This window comes from Lissotriton helveticus, chromosome 3_2 (genome assembly GCF_964261635.1).
Source record: "Lissotriton helveticus chromosome 3_2, aLisHel1.1, whole genome shotgun sequence".
Lineage (NCBI taxonomy): Eukaryota > Metazoa > Chordata > Amphibia > Caudata > Salamandridae > Lissotriton > Lissotriton helveticus.
In genome coordinates this window covers 359,958,060-359,979,115 of record NC_136062.1, presented here as the reverse complement: position 1 = coordinate 359,979,115, position 21,056 = coordinate 359,958,060, and the positions used below count along the sequence as shown (strand labels likewise).

The window sequence follows — 21,056 nt, the reverse complement described above, 5'->3', positions numbered from 1 at the left end:
GTGTTGCAAATCTACATCCACCAGAGCGTTTGAGTTTAAAGGGGGGGGTCTGGAGCAGGGCTAGATGTTCTGATGACGTTGCCACAAGTTACCAAAAATGTATTTTTCATGTTCTCTATTAATATAACCAATATTTTTATTAAATGTGAAGATATATGTTATATTAACCATTTACCAGTGACGTGTTTGTAGAGCACATATACTATAATGAATTACTTCACTGTGCTCTCAAACCGGATGAGTAAGAAAAGGTATACACAGTCAAACTGATGGGCCCTGGATCACACAATGTATTAGTGGGCTGGTGGGATTGGAGTACAGGGTTGCATATTGTACAGCATAGAGTTTGTAGCGTTGTGCCATCTCTTCCGTTTAACACTGAAGGTAATTGCGTTGTGTTCAGTTATTCAACCCACATCATTTCATTAGTGATAATATATGGCGTTCAATGAATACACTTATCACATCATCAAAATGCTGCTGTACACATTTGCGTAGTAATGAGATTTAAAGGTGGGTTTTCTGTTTAAGGTGTTGCCACAGACACTAAAGATCAAACAGTGACATAACATGCCCGTCTAAACTCATGCAGCAGGAGCAAAATTTGTGGGGGCTTTGAGACTTTTTTGGGCCATTTAATTTCAGTCCTTGAGAAGCTGGCTCCTCATAAAACGTTTCTCAATTCAAGGGGGGCGGCAGTAACGTCAACAGAAAACATATCGTTACACGGATGGCTCGTCATCTTTGACAGACCAACTTTAAAGAGGCTCAACGCCTCAGTGCCCGCAATTAAATAACCAATTGCGCAAAAACCATCTTGGAGCCCTCGGAATTAGCATTTCGGATTACAGCGCTCATGGAGACTTTGGCCATGTACAACACGGCTTCAGAAAAGCGGTCTATAACTGTTTAGAATCCGTTTTCACGTACAAAAATAAATAGGGGCTGGGCGGGGGGTTATTGTTCCCTGCGAACCTTTATTGCAAAATGGGGGGGGGGGGAAGAGACAGTAAATCCCGCCTGTCTCCACACCGGGTACACGCATGGATGACACTGCGGAGGCCTTCCCTTAACTGCCAAGGTGGGCTGAACTCCCCTTACGACCCATACATACCTTGCCTTCGTCTCCTAAAATGAAAATGAAATTGACAGGAATTTTTTGGCAGTTTTACATAGCGTGAACTCGTCCCGAAGGCATCAGAGCGCTTAACTTGAGTACCAGTTGCGTTGCAGGCGTCACTTTCTCACCAAAGAACACGTTTCAGTTTTCCCGGTACAGCCGAGGAACCCGCCAGTCTCGGAAATAAAGGTGGGATTTAGAAGTGCAGAATGAGAGCCCCATTAAAACACTAACGAGGCTGGTGGTAACGATTGAAGCATCCACGGTGCACCAATTACAATCATTGTTAACACCACATCACACGGTTATTTTCCAGCATAAGCAACAGTCCTCACTTTAACGTGCCACTTAAAAACGTCCTGCACTGTGCATAGCTTTTTTTTATGTAGATACATATAAAAGACAAGCACCTACGGGCACACGGACAGCGGGAGAGGGAGGGGGAGGGGGGAGGGGGGGCGCGGGAAGACGAACACATATTTACGTCTCTTTTTTAGATTTTTCTAGTAAAAAATTAGCATTAATAAATGACAGCAGCAGACATTCGTTTAGCTTACAATAAAATGCCACGCATACAACATGGAAGCGCCACACAAAGGTACACTGTAAAACTGGAAATAACAAATATTTAAACACAAAAATTGGCAGTGCCTCATACTAGCCTCGCTCCGGTTACCCCATGCCCCCAACAGACCTCCCCCGAACTACAGTTTAAGTTGTACAAATGTACAGCATTGAACGAGTAAGCCTGGGCTGCGCCACCAACCCACCCTGACACGACCCCAAGCTTCACCTCCCAACCTTCCCTGTTCACTCTACGCGCATTTCCCATGTTTCAACAGTCATAGCCCTTCCCTCACCGTTCTCCAAGTGTTGCAGGAATTCTTGCGCCGCCCTCTTCTCGTGCTTCTGCAACGCCGGCCTATAGAGACTCCCGCTCCGGGCGCGAGCGCCCTGCCCTGGGCAGCCTGGCCTCTGTAACAACAAACTTGCAGGGTGCCAGGCAAAATCTCGACTGCTGACAGGGGAAGCCTCTCAGCATAAGTAAACAAAAGGAGTCTGAGCTGTACCGGAGTGACATCACGCAGTCACCACCACCTTCAGCTGCAGGCACTGGACTCCTTATCAGCATGCACAGATAAAAGAACAGGTTTCCCCAGTTGTCGAAAAAGTATTCAAAATGGGAGGTGTGCAGTTGCAAGTCACATCTGCTTCATGGCAACGTAATATGCGTATATTTTTCTAGCTTACGGGCATTTTAAATATATTTTGGTCTTATTTGTTCCTATGGGATCGAGGAGTTCGTTAATAAAGCAAATAAGGGGATATTTCCTTGTAAAGAACACAATTTATTTTTAACATTGCTTCGCCTAGTGATTTCTAGTTGTCCCATCTCCCCTGTATGCGCGAACACTTACTTTTAAAGCAAACTATGAATGAACAGCTTTGGTATCGCACCTGAGTAAACAAGTCAGGTCCCGGGCCGGCCAGCCAATCACAGCGCGGCCCGGGAATGACGTCACGGGGGTGTCCCGGGCCGGCAGCCAATCGCAGCGCGGCCCGGGACAAAGGGGCGGGGCTTAAAAAAAGCACCAGAAACTCCCCCGAATCGCGTTTTCGAGAGAAAACGCGATTGACAGCCTCTGCCTCCCAATGGCTAGCCTCCATTTATGGAGCTAGCCAATGATAGGCAGAGGCGGGTCATCAGCCCAGATAGAACTCAAGAGGTTTTGCTAGCGCATGCGTACTTCGTACGCATGGCTAAGGCAAAACCTAAAAAGCACGCTTTCGTGGTAAAGTTAATGCCAACTTGTGGATTTCGCTCAGTCTTCTGGTAAAAATTTCCTATGCGACCTAAAGTTGGAAATTATACACTTTTTGTACCACTTTTTTCACTGTGGATGGGTTGTCAAAACATAGCAGACTGAGATTGACTAGCTTCTAGCATATCTGTCCACAGGGCCAAAAGTGAGAGGTAAATCAAAAAATATCCTTTCTGTAGAAAAACAATCTCAAACGTAACAACACAAAGGCTATTGTAGCTGTGTTAAATGTTGCTTATTGTACCTTTTAACCTTTTACACTGCAAGGTACGTAATGAAAACGTGTTTTAAAATAAATAGCATTGTAAACCACGGCACTATATTGACTCAACGTTTAAAAAACCTATTCGGATCAGGGCTACCAAGACTTGGTACAGTTAAAAATATAATGCAAGCAAAGTGAAAGGAATGTTTACAGTGACTGATTTATTTCAAGAACTTGTAGTACAGAGATTAATCATTTTCATGTACGTTGTCAACCATATTCACCCTTTTGCACAGTAAAGTTGTCTTCTTAAGCAGCATGTCTCCCAGTGAAGGCACATTCTGTGAGCCAAGTGAAAATTCTAGCTCTTTATGAGAACGCGGTGATCTTCACTGACGGCTGTATTGGGAAGGAGGCTTAGTGATTTGTAGGGTGATACTATAATGAGGCTTTCACTATGGTATTAGCAGTGAATCTCCTAGGTAACTATCTATGTAGGTCGTCTATGATGTTCAGTATTGCAGTCTCTGTTCTGTAGCATTTCATGAATCCAGATTGGAAGGTGTCATGCAAGTTGTATTTTTCAATGTGGTAGTTGAGTTGTGCAAGGACTTTTTTTTCGTTGATTTTGGCAAGGAGAGGAAGGTTAGTTATAGGTCTGTAGTTAAGATCGTTCTGGTCGGTGTCTGATTTTTTTAATGAGTGGGTGACTATGCCGAGTTTGAGGGGGGCCGGAATGTAGGAGAGATGACGTGACTGAGATTTTTGACAAGCGCAGAGGGTGGGGGTTGGAGATGTGCGATGTCGGCTTCATGTAAGCGAGTAGTTTGAGGACTTCAGGGATATAGTTGAATTCATTCCAAGTTATATCATATTTTAATTGTAAGTGGTTGAGGTTGGTGTTCTGGATTGCTGAGATTTGGAATTTTGGGGAGGCAGCTTTAAGATGCAGGCAGGGCCTTGGGTGAGCCCTCTTTGCAAGGGGGCATTCTTGGTGGGAGGTTGGTGGAACGAGAGAGTTTGGTGTTAGATACACTGCGGTTTTCCTAATTGGAATTACCAGGTCTTCCGGGTTTTTGAATAATTTGTAGCCGAAACAATATGGACCGACACCAATGCCCTGATGGGGCCTTTTGAGTATCTTTCTCATTCATTGCGTGTTCTTCACTCTCTCCTGTGTATATTTAAGGAGCCAATGGGCCCACACGTCCTCGCATGAAACCCCTCGGAGGACTTTTCTTCATTCAGTCACGGTGCCCCTATCCTTTCACGTACACACCAGTCCTGAGGAAGACCCCATTAGTAAACCTTACAAGAACCTACACATACTCAGGGGTCCAAACGTCGGCATTAGTTTAATTGCCAGTATCATCAACAGTACCTTCTCTACTGTGATTTGTTGCTATACATGGCTTTGCAATAATTGCATGAATAGTCGTAATTTGTGCGCTCTTGCTTTCGGCTGTTAAATGCTATGCCATTTGAGTAGTAAAAGTATACTACACACTATTTTTTTTAAAGACCTCACTTACCTCACCATTGTCACTGAAGTCACTTGCACCCTACCCTTGCTTCACCCCTAGTCGGGCACTTGAACATTTTTGTAAAAATGACTTTCTGATTATAACCTGTGTTCAGTGTGATTAAAAAACACTGTTGCAAGTATATTTTCTATTGAGTATTTTGTATGATAATATATGTTTCTTTCACACGTTTGGATGTACTATTACTGGGACCACCCTTTATTATACTTTCTAAGAAAGACAGCACGCAATTGGCCAAAGGCGGGTGCATGTCCCGCCTTCTCTCTGCCCTGGCATAGGGTCAACGGGAGCGATTGCAGCTTTCCTCTCTCGTAATGGCTCATTAAGCACAGCGTGAACTTTCAGCTCCAAACGCGGTCAGTTTCGCGTACCGCGCTTGTTTTATTTATTCTTTTCTTTGTGAGCCACTCTCGCTATAGGTAAGACGTGTTTTTAAATTTTTTTTTTTATTAACGGAGCATTGCGCTTTAATTTTTTTTATTAACGGAGCATTGCGCTTTGAATTTTAAATGCAGTAGTGGGCTGTACAGAGCCCTCATTTCTGTGCGTGCGCTGCATGAACGGATATAATAGGCTCTTGCTCTACAAGGTCTGCTGGCTGTTTGTTTAGCAAATCTATACAGTGCAAACTGAACTCCAGAGTAGTAGAGACCTTTTACAGGACACCCAGTAATATTACATGAGCCACTCTAACTGCAGGCACACTGTCAACCACTTCCATGTCCACCACCTCGTCCACCATTTCCACCACCACTACATACACCACACCACTTCGTCCACCACCACGTTCACATCCACCACCACGTCCATCATTTCCACCCCCACCACGTCCACCACCACGTCCCGTCCACCACCACGTCCCGTCCACCACCGCCTCCACGTCCACCACCGCCTCCACGTCCACCACCGCCTCCACGTCCACCACCGCCTCCACGTCCAGAGGTGTGGCGCCGCGGCCAGGGCGACTGACGCTGGAATCTGGGGACCACGGTTCGATCCCCGGCTCCGGCGGCAGGTTAGCCCAGCACCATGTGACTCTGGGCAATAGCTCGCTTAATCTTCCCGACGGCCCCCCAGCGCCTAGAGACCCTTACGGGTGATTGTGCGCTTTACAAATGTGGACTTTACTTTACTTTACCGCCTCCACGTCCACCACCGCCTCCACGTCCACCACCGCCTCCACGTCCACCACCGCCTCCACGTCCACCACCGCCTCCACGTCCACCACCGCCTATATGTCCACCACCACCGCATCTACCACCACCGCGTCTACCAGCACGTCCACCTCCACGTCCACCTCCACGTCCACCACCACGTCCACCACCACGACCACCACCATGTCCACCACCATGTCCACCACCACCATGTCCACCACCATGTCCACCATGTCCACCACGTCCACCACCAGCATGTCCACCAGTGACTGGTAAAGTGTCACTGGAGGGCAGGGGTAATAGGAATGTCAACCCCGGCTGTACATGGGACATTTAAGAATGCATTGGGTGCGAGAAGACATGAATAGGGGATAGAAATATTACACCAGATCCAAGATACATTATGAAGAGGCGAAATGTCACAGGGGCTCCTGTAAAAGCACTCTCAGCATCTCTACCTCACAGTGGCATACCTGCACGAGGCACTCACTCAAAACAAGCTTTGGCATAGCCAATAGGTCTCGCCTTTGGGACCATATATGTGTTTAGCCATGCAACACTTGATATTGTTGCACCTAGGTTATTGTGCTGGATAACTAAGCTTATAAGGTCCCAAAGGCGAGACCTTTTGGCCATGCCAATGCTTGTTTACACTTGGTAACACTACCGTGGCATAGTAGCAGTTTAACACCCTATTTTAGCAAAAAGTATCAGAAAAGTGACCAGTTGACCTTTGCAAAGGGTTTTTCACTGTGCGCAGCAGGTGTTGCTCTGTGTTTAGTAACTTTTGAACAGTTTGAGCTAGAAACTGTGAATTTGTTTTGTTACAATTCGCAGCAGACACACCAGATGATTGATTGTGTGGCAAATGCGACAAATCCATAATTTTGAATAATGCTGCAGCAGTATAGTCACAAAATTCCAGGGGCCCTGCTCATAGCATACATTCATGTGGTTACGCTATTCTTTCAGTGACTATCTACCTAATTATATTTTATTTTTCTGGCATCCCCATCCTCTGTATGCCTTCCCTAACATCTGATGATTGTTCCCAAGAGTACACAAGGATTTTTTGCAAGTGAGAGGCAGCTATCTCCACCTCTCCTATCCACACATGATTTTAAGCTGTAGTTCTTCATGTACCAACTTACAGTTACCAGTGATGCGTTTTGTGAGTTGATCTCTTTGGCTGTCTGTTTCTCAATATTGGCTTCTGTTAAGATGTTTACCTTTACATTAACAGTGTAAAATGCATGGAGGTCACGGTCATCAGCATGGACCCCATGGGTCCCATCGACCTCATGGACAGCACTGGCAGAATGTGATTCCTCAAGAAGATAGCGTCATGTCCAGTCAGCCAGATTTTCCACACATGGATGACAGTAATAACTGGGACATTGTTAAGGCAACCCAGTAAGTATGCTTCTTTTATGGTATTTTCTTAAAATGTGTGGACAATGAACACTTTGAAATTGTGGATGGGAAAAAATTTGTTGAAAACCCACAGGTCAGAATTTGTCTGTGCATTCACCCCTAGAGTTCTGCCACAAGGGCTGAGAATTCCTCCCACCTGATCAGTACGTGTTAGTGAAGCCATCTTGTATGGCTATAGCATGCTACCCTGGCTATATGAATAAGTAGAAGTATGATTATTACAAGGTCAGTTAATCTTTGTGGATTTGTACTATTTGCAAGTTAGTAACTCGAATTCCGATTGTTGTTACGTATATTTGAAGAGCGCAGTATCACTTTAAGGGTATACGGACACTGAACAGGTGTGGTAGCCTCGCCTTGTAGAGTGAGGAATGCTATTAATCAAAAAGCCAGGTCTTTAGCTTCTTGTGGAACTCTGGTAGTGAGGAGGTGGCTCTGATGTGAAGTGCAAGGCCGTTCCAGGCTTTAGGAGTGATGTAAGAGGAGATTTGATCTCTGGCTCTGTTTTTGTGTATGCAAGGGATGTTTTTATGTACGAGACCAGATCAGCTGATGTGTCGGGCTGCTTGTTGGAAAGAGTTGCAATTCTTCAGGTAGGATGGGTCTGTGTTGTGTAGTGCTCTGAATTTGTGGATTAGGCATTTGCATTGATTATGTTTCTGTGTGAGGTGCGAGTGGAGCTGTCTGAGGTGTGGTGTGATGTGTTTACTATGTGGAAGGTTGAGGATACGTCTGGCTGATGCTTTCTGGATAATTTGTAATCTTCTGGTGAGTTGCCTGATGATTCCGGTGCATAGGGAGGTCCCTTAGTCCAGCTTGCTGAGGGCCTGGGTGACGGTTTTCCTGGTGCTGCTGAGGAGAAATTTGATAATTTTCTTAAGCATCCTCATGGTGCGGAAGCAGGATGTTGTGACAGAGTTTACTTGTGCTGTCATTTCCTGTTTATCAGTGATGATCTTAAGGTTCCTGGTATTGGGGGTCGTTGCTGGTACATGATCAGCCGGTCATTAGGTGTTTTTACCAACGCTTACCACATCTGTTTTCGTTTTTTGAGCCAGACACAGTTGTATTAGATCCAGGTGGTGACTTTAGTCATACAGGTGCGGAACTTGTTCCTTGTGCCGGGAGTTCTGTCTGAGAGAGACAGTATGAGGTGTGTGTTGGCAGCGAATGTTGATGTGGTGGCCTTTGGAGTCATGTGTGCTTTCAAGAAGGTAGGGCTGAAACCTGGGGCATTGCTCAGATCAGTATTTAGGATTTCGAGGTGTACAGTGATAGACTGACTATTATTTCTGTCAAGAAGGAGAGGATCTAGCAGAGGGCATGTCCTTAAATGCCAATCTGCTGTAGGAGTCAGATGAGGTTGGATTGTGAGAGATGCTGCTGAGAGATGGCATGTGCTGAAGGCAGCCGTTGTTGTGATTGAGTACTCTTTCCATACTGTGGGTGGACCTGAATCCAGACTGTGTTGCGTGCGAGGGGTCTAATGGGCTTTTCTAAGACCATGGCTTAGTATGGTAGAAATGAGTTAGGTCTGTAGTCTGTGAGCCAAGTCTGCAGATGGTTACTCGAAAAGGGCTGTGATACAGCATGTATTACCAGGTTTCAGGGAACGTAATTGAGTTGATGGAGGTGTTGAGGATGGGAGGAAGGGCTTTGCTGATGGGGATGAAAGAATCCCTCGTCGAAGGGTTGGTGGGGCAGGTTTCTGTCGAGGCTCCGAAGTGGATGGAGCTCATGGTAATGGTGGTCACATTTGTGGTGTTGACGAGTCACATGGTCAGACCTCGTTCTTTAGCCGGCATGGGAAGACTTAACATGAGGTCAGTGGGGTCCGGTTGAGGGTAAAAGTTTCCATATATGTCTTTAAGCTTGTTGCAGAATAATTCTGAGAGCTTGTTGCAGAAATCTTTCAAAGGTGTGATGTTGCTGGAGGTGATGTAAGGTGCGGTGAAGTCCTCACTTGTTTTAGTAGTTTGCAGTGCCACTACGACTTTGCACAGCAGACACCTTTTACTTGCTATCTCTTGATGCAACAGTTTTCGTTTTTCGTGTTTTGCATTTTTATATAATGGTATGTATGTAGTGCAAACCTAACTGGCAACTGAGCACTTCACATAAATCAAGATTTTAAATATTTCACAATGGCATTACATTCTTGTATTGCATTGCATTTCAACTTTAGATACAGAGTGATTTGCTCACTGAATTCTGCCACTAAGCCACGAAACCCATGCTAGAATTTGATGTAGAGTATTCCATAAAGATGATTCTTGCTTTAAATCCAGTCACTCATTATGTTCTATGTGCCCCCTCTGCCTATCTTCCTGCAGGAATTCTTGTACATTTTAAGAACTATCTAAACTTAACATGAATGTATTAGTTTTAAAGGAGCACAATTATTTTATCTTTGACATGTGGCAGAGTAAATAGATCCTTTTTTAGGTCGAGCTGGCGTTGGAGCGCGAAGCGCTCCCGCCAGCGAGACTATAGTCACCTTCCTCCCTGTCAAGGGAGTAACAGCTGTGAACGAGCCCGATACAGACCTGGGCACGAGCCGACCCAGGTCTGTGAACGCGCTTCAAGGTTGAGCAGCTTGTGCACGTTTGTTGGACGTCAGGCGCTGCAAGCCCGCCAGACCAATTATCCCAGCATGAAACTCTACTTCCTGAGGGCCACAAGACCAATTATCCCAGCAGGAGTCTCCACTTCCTCAGGCGCCGCAACAATTATCACAGCATGAGACCCACTTATCCCAGCATGTCAACAGGCCCCCAGGCTGCTGGAGCACTCAACTATAATTAATGTGCAGTTGAGTGCTCCAGCAGCGGTGGGGCGGCTCTCTGTATGCTGTGATAATTATCACTTTGGGGCCTCATGCTGTGATAATTAGGGCGGCATGCTCTATTTGCAGCACTGAACATTTCCAAAGAAGGCGAAACAGTGACATTCATTGGAGACACTCACCCTCACCCCCTCACCCCTCACACACCTCCTCACCCTCACACACCTCCTCACCCTCACACCCTCACCTTCACACCCCCTCACACACACCCTCACATACCCTTACCAGCACAGCAAAACACAACACAGCACAGCAAAACACAACACAGCACAGCACAGCAAAACACAACACAACACAGCACAGCACAGCAAAACACAACACAGCACAGCACAGCAAAACACAACACAGCACAACAGAGCACAACACAGCACAGCACAGCACAACACAGCACAGCACAGCAAAGCACAACACAACACAGCACAACACAGCACAGCACAACACAGCACAGCACAACACAGCACAGCAAAGCACAGCACAGCAAAACACAGCACAGCACAACACAGCACAGCAAAACACAACACAACCCTCGCGCCTTCACCCCCTCACCCCTCACACCTCCTCACCCTCACACACCTCCTCACCCTCACACCCTCACCTTCACACCCCCTCACACACACCCTCACATACCCTTACCAACACAGCACAGCAAAACATAACACAGCACAGCACAGCACAGCAAAACACAGCACAGCACAGCAAAACACAGCACAGCACAGCAAAACACAGCACAGCAAAGCACAGCACAGCAAAGCACAGCACAGCAAAACACAGCACAGCACAACACAACACAGCACAAAACACAGCACAGCAAAACAACACAGCACAGCACAGCAAAACACAACACAACACAGCAAAACACAGCACAGCAAAGCACAGCACAGCAAAGCACAGCACAGCAAAGCACAGCACAGCAAAACACAGCACAGCACAACACAACACAGCACAAAACAACACAGCACAGCAAAACACAGCACAGCAAAACACAACACAACACAACACAGCAAAACACAGCAAAGCACAGCAAAGCACAGCACAGCACAGCAAAACACAGCACAGCAAAACACAGTACAGCAAAACACAGCACAGCACAGCAGAACACAGCACAGAAAAACACAGCACAGCACAGAAAAACACAGCACAGCAAAACACAGCACAGCAAAGCACAGCAAAACAGCACAGCAAAACACAGCACAGCACAGCAAAACACAGCACAGCAAAACACAGCACAGCAAAACACAGCACAGCAAAACACAGCACAGCACAGCAAAACACAGCACAGCACAACCAAGCACAGCACAACCAAGCACAGCACAACCAAGCACAGCACAACCAAGCACAGCACAACCAAGCACAGCACAACCAAGCACAGCACAACCAAGCACAGCGTAATAAAGCACAACAAAAAATAGCATAACAAAAAATAGCATAACAAAACACAACAAAACATAGCATAGCAAAACAAAGCATAGCATAGCAAAACACAGCACAGCAAAACACAACACAACACAGCAAAACACAGCAAAGCACAGCAAAGCACAGCACAGCATAGCAAAACACAGCACAGCAAAACACAGCACAGCACAGAAAAACACAGCACAACACAGAAAAACACAGCACAGGAAAACACAGCAAAACACAGCACAGCAAAACACAGCACAGCAAAACAGCACAGCAAAACACAGCACAGCACAGCAAAACACAGCACAGCACAGCAAAACACAGCACAGCACAGCAAAACACAGCACAGCAAAACACAGCACAGCAAAACACAGCACAACCAAGCACAGCACAACCAAGCACAGCACAACCAAGCACAGCACAACCAAGCACAGCACAACCAAGCACAGCACAACCAAGCACAGCACAACCCAGCACAGCACAACCAAGCACAGCACAACCAAGCACAGCATAACCAAGCATAGCGTAATAAAGCACAACAAAAAATAGCATAACAAAAAATAGCATAACAAAACACAACAAAACATAGCATAGCAAAACAAAGCAAAGCATAGCAAAACACAGCACAGCACAGCACAGCAAAGCAAAGCATAGCATAACAAAGCATAGCATAACAAAGCATAGCATAGCAAACACAACAAAACATAGCATAACAAAACACAACATAGCATAGCATAACAAAACACAACATAGCATAGCATAACAAAACACAACATAGCATAGCAGAACAAAACACAACATAGCATAGCATAACAAAACACAGCATAGGATAGCAAAACAAAACATAGCCTAACAAAACATAGCCTAACAAAACATAGCCTAACAAAACATAGCCTAACAAAACATGGCATAACAAAACATGGCATAACAAAACATGGCATAACAAAACATGGCATAACAAAACATGGCATAACAAAACATGGCATAACAAAACATGGCATAACAAAACATGGCATAACAAAACATGGCATAACAAAACATGGCATAACAAAACATGGCATAACAAAACATGGCATAACAAAACATGGCATAACAAAACATGGCATAACAAAACATGGCATAACAAAACATGGCATAACAAAACATAGCATAGCAAAACATATAATAGCATAGCAAAACATAGCATATCAAACACAACAAAACATAGCATAGCAAAACAAAGCATAGCATAGCAAAAGATAGCATAGCATAACAAAGCATAACAAAGCATAGCATAGCATAACAAAACATAGCATAACAAAACATAGCATAACAAAACATAGCATAGCATAACAAAACACACCATAGCATAGCATAACACAACACAACATAGCATAGCATAAAAAAACACAACAAAGCATAGGATAGCAAAACAAAACATAGCCTAACAAAACATAGCCTAACAAAACATAGCCTAACAAAACATAGCCTAACAAAACATGGCATAACAAAACATGGCATAACAAAACATGGCATAACAAAACATGGCATAACAAAACATGGCATAACAAAACATGGCATAACAAAACATGGCATAACAAAACATGGCATAACAAAACATGGCATAACAAAACATGGCATAACAAAACATGGCATAACAAAACATGGCATAACAAAACATGGCATAACAAAACATGGCATAACAAAACATGGCATAACAAAACATGGCATAACAAAACATGGCATAACAAAACATGGCATAACAAAACATAGCATAGCAAAACATATAATAGCATAGCAAAACATAGCATATCAAACACAACAAAACATAGCATAGCAAAACAAAGCATAGCATAGCAAAAGATAGCATAGCATAACAAAGCATAACAAAGCATAGCATAGCATAACAAAACATAGCATAACAAAACATAGCATAACAAAACATAGCATAGCATAACAAAACACACCATAGCATAGCATAACACAACACAACATAGCATAGCATAAAAAAACACAACAAAGCATAGGATAGCAAAACAAAACATAGCCTAACAAAACATGGCATAACACAACATGGCATAACGAAACATAGCATAGCAAAACATATAATAGCATAGCAAAACATAGCATATCAAACACAACAAAACATAGCATAGCAAAACAAAGCATAGCATAGCAAAACAGAGCATAGCATAACAAAGCATAGCATAACAAAACATATCATAGCCTAGCAAAACATAGCATACCAAACACAACAAAACATAGCATAACAAAACATAGCATAGCAAAACAAACCATAGCATAGCAAAACACAACACAACACAACACAACATAGCATAGCATAACAAAGCATAGCATAACAAACACAACAAAGCATTGCATAGCATAACAAAACAAAGCATAGGAAAAAAACATAGCATAGCATAACAAAACAAAGAATAGCAAAACAAAACATTGCATAGCATAACAAAACATAACATAACAAAACATAGCATAGCATAACAAAACAAAACATATCATAGCCTAGCAAAACATAGCATACCAAACACAACAAAACATAGCATAACAAAACATAGAAAAACAAAGCATAACACACACAACCACACACACAACCACACACACACAACCACGCACACATAACCGCAACCACACACACGACCACACACACAACTATCGATCTATCGCCCTCACTCTATCTGTCTATCGATCTATCGCCCTCACTCTGTCTATCTATCGCCCTCACTCTATCTATTGGCCTCAGTCTATCTAGCTAATCGCCCTCACTCTATCTGTCTATCTATCGCCCTCACTCTATCTATCTATCGCCCGCACTCTATCTATCTATCGCCCGCACTCTATCTATCTATCGCCCTCACTCTATCTATCTATCGCCCTCACTCTATCTATCGCCCTCACTCTATCTATCGCCCTCACTCTATCTATCGCCCTCACTCTATCTATCGCCCTCACTCTATCTATCGCCCTCACTCTATCTATCGCCCTCACTCTATCTATCGCCCTCACTCTATCTATCGCCCTCACTCTATCTATCGCCCTCACTCTATCTATCGCCCTCACTCTATCTATCGCCCTCACTCTATCTATCGCCCTCACTCTATCTATCGCCCTCACTCTATCTATCGCCCTCACTCTATCTATCGCCCTCACTCTATCTATCGCCCTCACTCTATCTATCGCCCTCACTCTATCTATCGCCCTCACTCTATCTATCGCCCTCACTCTATCTATCGCCCTCACTCTATCTATCTAATCGCCCTAACTCTATCTATCTATCTAATCGCCCTCACTCTATCTATCTAATCGCCCTCACTCTATCTATCTATCTAATCGCCCTCACTCTATCTATCTAATCGCCCTCACTCTATCTATCTATCAATCTATCGCCCTCACTCTATCTATCTATCAATCTATCGCCCTCACTCCATCTATCTATCGCCCTCACTCTATCTATCGCCCTCACTCTATCTATCGCCCTCACTCTATCTATCGCCCTCACTCTATCTATCGCCCTCACTCTATCTATCGCCCTCACTCTATCTATCTATCGCCCTCACGCTATCTATCGCCCTCACTCTATCTATCTATCGCCCTCACGCTATCTATCGCCCTCACTCTATCTATTTATTTAGATACTGATCGCCATCACTCTATCTATCTGTCTAGCTATCTATCGCCCTCACTCTATCTATCGCCCTCACTCTATCTATCGCCCTCACTCTATCTATCGCCCTCACTCTATCTATCGCCCTCACTCTATCTATCTATCGCCCTAACTCTATCTATCTATCTAATCGCCCTCACTCTATCTATCTAATCGCCCTCACTCTATCTATCTATCAATCTATCGCCCTCACTCCATCTATCTATCGCCCTCACGCTATCTATCGCCCTCACTCTATCTATCGCCCTCACTCTATCTATCGCCCTCACTCTATCTATCGCCCTCACTCTATCTATCGCCCTCACTCTATCTATCGCCCTCACTCTATCTATCTATCGCCCTCACTCTATCTATCTATCGCCCTCACTCTATCTATCGCCCTCACTCTATCTATCGCCCTCACTCTATCTATCTATCGCCCTCACTCTATCTATCTATCGCCCTCACGCTATCTATCGCCCTCACTCTATCTATCTATCGCCCTCACGCTATCTATCGCCCTCACTCTATCTATTTATTTAGATACTGATCGCCATCACTCTATCTATCTGTCTAGCTATCTATCGCCCTCACTCCTATCTATCTATCTATCTCGCTCACTCAATCTCTCTATCGCCCTCTATCTATCGCCCTCCCTCTATCTATCTATCCCACTCACTCTATCTATCTATCCCACTCACTCTATCGCATCACCACAGCATCACTAAGGGGCACAACAACATCACTATGCGCTACCACAACAACATCACTATGCGCTACCACAGGATCATTGAATGCCACAGCATCACTAGTCGCCACCACAACATCACTCAGCCCCACCACAGCATCAATCTGTGCAACCATTTACCAACAACTGGGTCAAATATGATCTCTCAATGTTTCAAGATTTATTACAAATGTCACAAAAAGAGGTTAGTAGTTCACTTCTGGATTTTCGTCACAATAAATTACACTGAACATATTCTTCAGAAAAGTTATTTACAAAAGTTTAAGCTATTGCCATTATAAATTACAATAACTTTTATTTAAGTATTAATTATTTAAAAAAATCAAAGCCATTGTTATTTGTAATATCAATACATCTAAGTCACGTGAATACAACACATATTGCATTACAAATGCTATAGGTGTCACAAGTTATAACTATTGGCATTGTAAATGACAAAGCTATTATTTTTGCTATTTTCAAAACCAACACATATATAACAAATGTGTCATTTACAATACCAATAGCTCAAACTTTCCTAATGCGAGACCTTATGCATTGCAAATGCTTGTTCCTATTCGTATTCCATTAATTTAATTCTTCCATTTAAAAAGCCATTTTCGTGGGATTTACAGATTCCTTAAGAATTGTATTTTAAATTTAAAGGTAAAAATGTAACCCTGCACTTGTATTACCTCAGTTTAGCAAAAGTTTAGCAAAAGTATGGACATTGACTTGTGGGCTACAGTCAGTTCCATTTGGTTGCCCCATGATTGACATTTTAAAAACCAGTGTGCTTGGGGACCAATGGCCCCTCCTAAAATGGTAGCCTTCAAGCCTTGCTGTGATTGCAGAAAACAGATGTGGGTCATGGACCTGCAAGAGCTGTCTCTCTGGTGTCTGGGTTCGGTGCACGACTCACAGTTGTAAAAGTGCTCTCTTATACACCCCGACCATGAACTAAAGTTGTATGTCGCGGGGCACAAGAAGTTGGTACCCTAACCTAATTCTTTCGCATTCCCCAGTTCGTCTGTGTGGCCTCGCTCCCGGGGCCATTCGCACAAGTAGTCTTCCTCGCAGTTCTGTCCTGCGGTAAGTAAAGATTGAAGTACAAACGCAAACATAAAAAAGCGAAGCGGAACTCAAACCCATCCTGCCACCCTGTGTACAAGAAGGCACAAGGAAGTCACAATGCTAGGCTATCACCTTTCGGGTCCATAAGCTCAGAGCTGATCCTGGTGCAACCAGAGTTTCCTGGGCGATGTGCAACTCCACAACAAAACAAAGCATTCAGAGAGACCATGTTACAGATGATCGGCATTCTCGCTAGCGTCTGGCCGTGCCAATAGATACTCCATTGTTTTTGCAGCTTTGCCTCTGAACAGGTACACCTCCAAAGGGAGATGATGATGGGGAGTAGGGGATGGTGATCTTACCCCTCATGATAATGACAGTTTTTTTATATGATTTACTGGATGCCATAGGGCTTGATACCTCTCCTGATATGGGATTGGACTTGCCAGTTAGACCATTAACTAAAGAGAGAGAGACATCTGTCGTGTGGGCCAACAGGCAGCTGAGGTCCTGGATTTGCAACTATTCTATTTCACGAGGAAGACTAATGTCGTTACAGAAATTCTTCAGCCCGGGCCTGCAACGTGTAAGCCCTTTCTCCCTTCAACAAGGCCTCTACTCCTACTCAGATGAATTCTTGGCCAAAACCCTGTTTCTGCATACCAGTGAAAAACACAGGTGGCCAGGCGTCACAGACTCGTGTCTGGTGACCCTCAATTTCTTCTACTCCACAGAGCTTGTGGTATAGTCTTCAACCATTAAAGTGAACTAAATTATTTTCCCAAGATCCAAGAGGACAAACATTTATTAAACAAATGTTCTATTCAGCCAGCTTGGCGCTGAGATCAGTCAATGCCATCTGTTTACTGACATTGGGTACAAGACTGGCTAGATTTTGCCTGTGATCCTGGAATATCTTAGGGTGTTTTGAGCTAAACAATTCATGCTGGACAGGTAGTGGCTGAGTACCTTATTCGTTCTGGCCTAGATATAACTGATTGCTTTAGGAGGGCAGTTGGCACCAGCGTTGTGCTCCACCACCACACCTCAATGCATTCCATAGGATTTTCTGTAGATATGCAAGCCTTGCTCGTGGATTTACCGCTTGATGACTTGTGCTTGTTTGAAAAAACTGATTCAGACCTGGAACTTTTTAAGGACCGTTGGAGCACAGCATGGTCCCTGGGAAAGTTGACTCTAGAAAAGCAGGTACTGCATCAGGTTAAGGGAATTAGGCTATTCCAAAGGGCTGGCGCACAGACTGCATCAACTGACCCAAAATAATTAAGGTAGTTAAAAATCTATTTATTCGATGACTAGTGAAGGTCCTGTCTTTTCAGTGTCCATGGGACTAGGGATAGGCCACGTAACAGATTTAATATCCCTCAACCCCTGGTTGTGTTGGGTCAAGATCTGAACCAGGGAGGATTTAAACCTTAATCTTCTGATCCTCTCTGCCTGCTTGTCTCTTTCCTTGGATAGCGTATGTAAAGGCAGCTTGCACCTCTCTTGGCAAAGTAGAACTCTTCTCTGGCCCATACTCGCTGACATTCCTAAAACTGAGAAGCATCAAGAGTTTGTTCCTCAAGTGAACTCTTATCATCCAGGAAACAGCTTAAGTTGCAGAAACCTTCAGAAAGGAGATATATGCTTTTAAAGAGCACCCAGGGTGTGGAGGTACGCAACACTTAAACCATGTTTCTACCAACCAGGTTTAGACTCTACCAGCTACATCAACTTTTAGCCATACCCAGTGGCTGGGCTAATTCTGGGTCATTGTTACCCTGTGTTTGCGACAATAGGTGTCTGCAGGACACCTCACTCTTTATGCTCTGTGATTTATTTCAGCAGGCCCATGAAGCAATGTTTAGCCCTTATGTTAAAATCTCTTAAATTTATCCAGAATTGCCCCGCTCTCGTCTACCTTCAGGTACTCTCTAGTGACATTGTTTTATTTGTGGTGTCCTATTTTGTATGAGGTACACTAATGTACAGGCGATTGAGGCCTGATCGATCTTGGGAATGTTACTTATGTACTGTACTTGTTGTGCTTATGTTTGCAAATCTGTTTTTTCCTGTTCTGTAAATTTGTTTGCTAATGTGTTATACTGGGTTGTTTTTATGCCATATTTATTATATTCTTTTATGGTTATTTTTGTCAACCGAATAAAGATTTTAACAAAAGAACTACCCCAACCATTTCAGCAGCCACCTCAGTCCTTTCAAAGGAATGGGGTCTGGCAGGCATTGCTCAGACTAGCAGAGGCACCAGTCCAGCCAGTCCGCTTGTGGCAACTGCCTCTAAGCCGCCTTAGCGCCACACACCCAACCAGAGGAGGCAGGATACAGTATTTGCTCCCAGGATGGTGAGTCATCATGTCCAACAGAGGGGTCCTACAGATCATTCAACATAGTTATGCCCTACCCATTCTTTTGTTCCGTTACACCACTTGACCCCCCCCCCCCCAAACTGATTGACTTTCAGAGGAGCACCTCGCAATTCTGCTGCAGGAGGCACAGTTCTTGCTCCAAAAGGTCTCATAGAGAGTGTTCCTGGCAGAGCAAGAGGAGATGGCTGTTGGGTCTGTCAAGGTCTTATAGGGGACACTAAGAAAGAGTATAGAGAAGACAGGAGAACGTAGAAAGTATGTTTAAAATATATATATCAACGATAAGTGGGAGTTCGCACAGCGTAATGAAATTTGTGGGTTGTAAAGAATTGTAGCGTGCCACTGGATAGACCACTGTCTGACCAAGCAGTGTGAGCACAACGCTAAAAGTGAGAAGGTCCCCCTACTGGGAGGGGAACTAACCAGTGCACAGCGAAAGGACCGTAGTCTTATTCCATAAACATCATAATCACAGCAGTCTGTGTGAAAAGTTTCAAGAATTTTAATCCATTCGTGGAGAATATTCAAGCATATTCAAGTTCAGCCAGAGGCGTGTCGTTACACGTCAAATAATCCAACCATAATGATTAAATAAACAAGTCCCGATGCATTTCGGGCAAAAGCCCTTTCTCAAGGGAATGCTCTACAAAGAAATACAAATATGAACAGAATCAATAAATTGTATAAGTTACAAACGATCGAATGCAAACATGCAAAAAGCAAATTGGAGTAACTGGAATGACTCGTGACAATAGTTACAATGCTGTGTGACATATCCCAAGGGTTGCCAAGTCTAGCGAACATATCCGAAGTTGTGCAAAGAACGTTGAGGCGTGGAAAACAGACCACCCGAGAAAGCGTGTAGAACAAACAAAGTAAAGAGAGTATCCGCAACGGTACCAAACCAAAGAGTGAGACGGTAAGGAGACAAAAATGCCAAGAAGTGCAGGCGAATAGTCGAAGAATTACTCACATGCTGGGATTCTACGGGATGCCTAGCGGCATAACAGCCAGGTAGTGTTAGTAAGAACGGAGAGTGCTCCTCGCGGTTAACTACCAACAGTGAACATGAACGAAGGACACAGTGTAGGGTGTTAGTGGACAAGAAAAACGGACTACAGAGTGTGAAAACATCGCCATTTTGGAAAGGTGTGATGTGAGAAGTGAATGACAGTACACTGAAGTGATAAATGGTGTGTGCAGATAGCCAAGAAATATCACAGATAACAAAGAAATTCAATTCGATCGTTAAGCCCATTGGGCGCCATCGTTGAGAGGAAACGGATCCAGAAATTTTCACGCTTAAGCAAAGTGTTCTTATTGTTGGAAGTTATTGGTACTTGTTCCAGAATCAGGAATTTAAGTTGAGCCACAGAATGTCTCAATTCGGTGAAATGCACCGCCACAGTGGATTTTAGGTTATTGGTACGAATGTTACTTTTATGTTCCAAAATCCGGATACGGATTTTTCTTTCAGTGTGTCCTACGTAACATTTGCCACACGGACACTTCAATAGATAAATGACATTGTTCGAGTTGCAGGTGGCATTTACTTTGAGCTTGATGGGATGCCCTTTCATGGGATGACACATGATGTTACCAGTGATGCAGTTGTTACAATTAGAACAGTTGTGACAGGGTCTCAATCCTTTGTATTCCTTGTGTACATCTTCTTGATTGGATTTGCTCAGGATTTCTTTGA

At 44.0% G+C, this 21,056-nt stretch overlaps 1 protein-coding gene across 1 annotated transcript in view; it reads left to right on the top strand.

Moving 5' to 3' along the window:
* The window catches only part of ZDHHC13 (zDHHC palmitoyltransferase 13), a 265,540-nt gene that overhangs the window by 4,147 nt on the left and 240,337 nt on the right, over positions 1-21,056 (top strand). Inside the window, exon 2 of the mRNA XM_078684239.1 lies at positions 7,090-7,259. Coding sequence (XP_078540365.1) covers positions 7,090-7,259 — 170 coding nt within the window. The remainder of the gene's footprint in view (positions 1-7,089; positions 7,260-21,056) is intronic.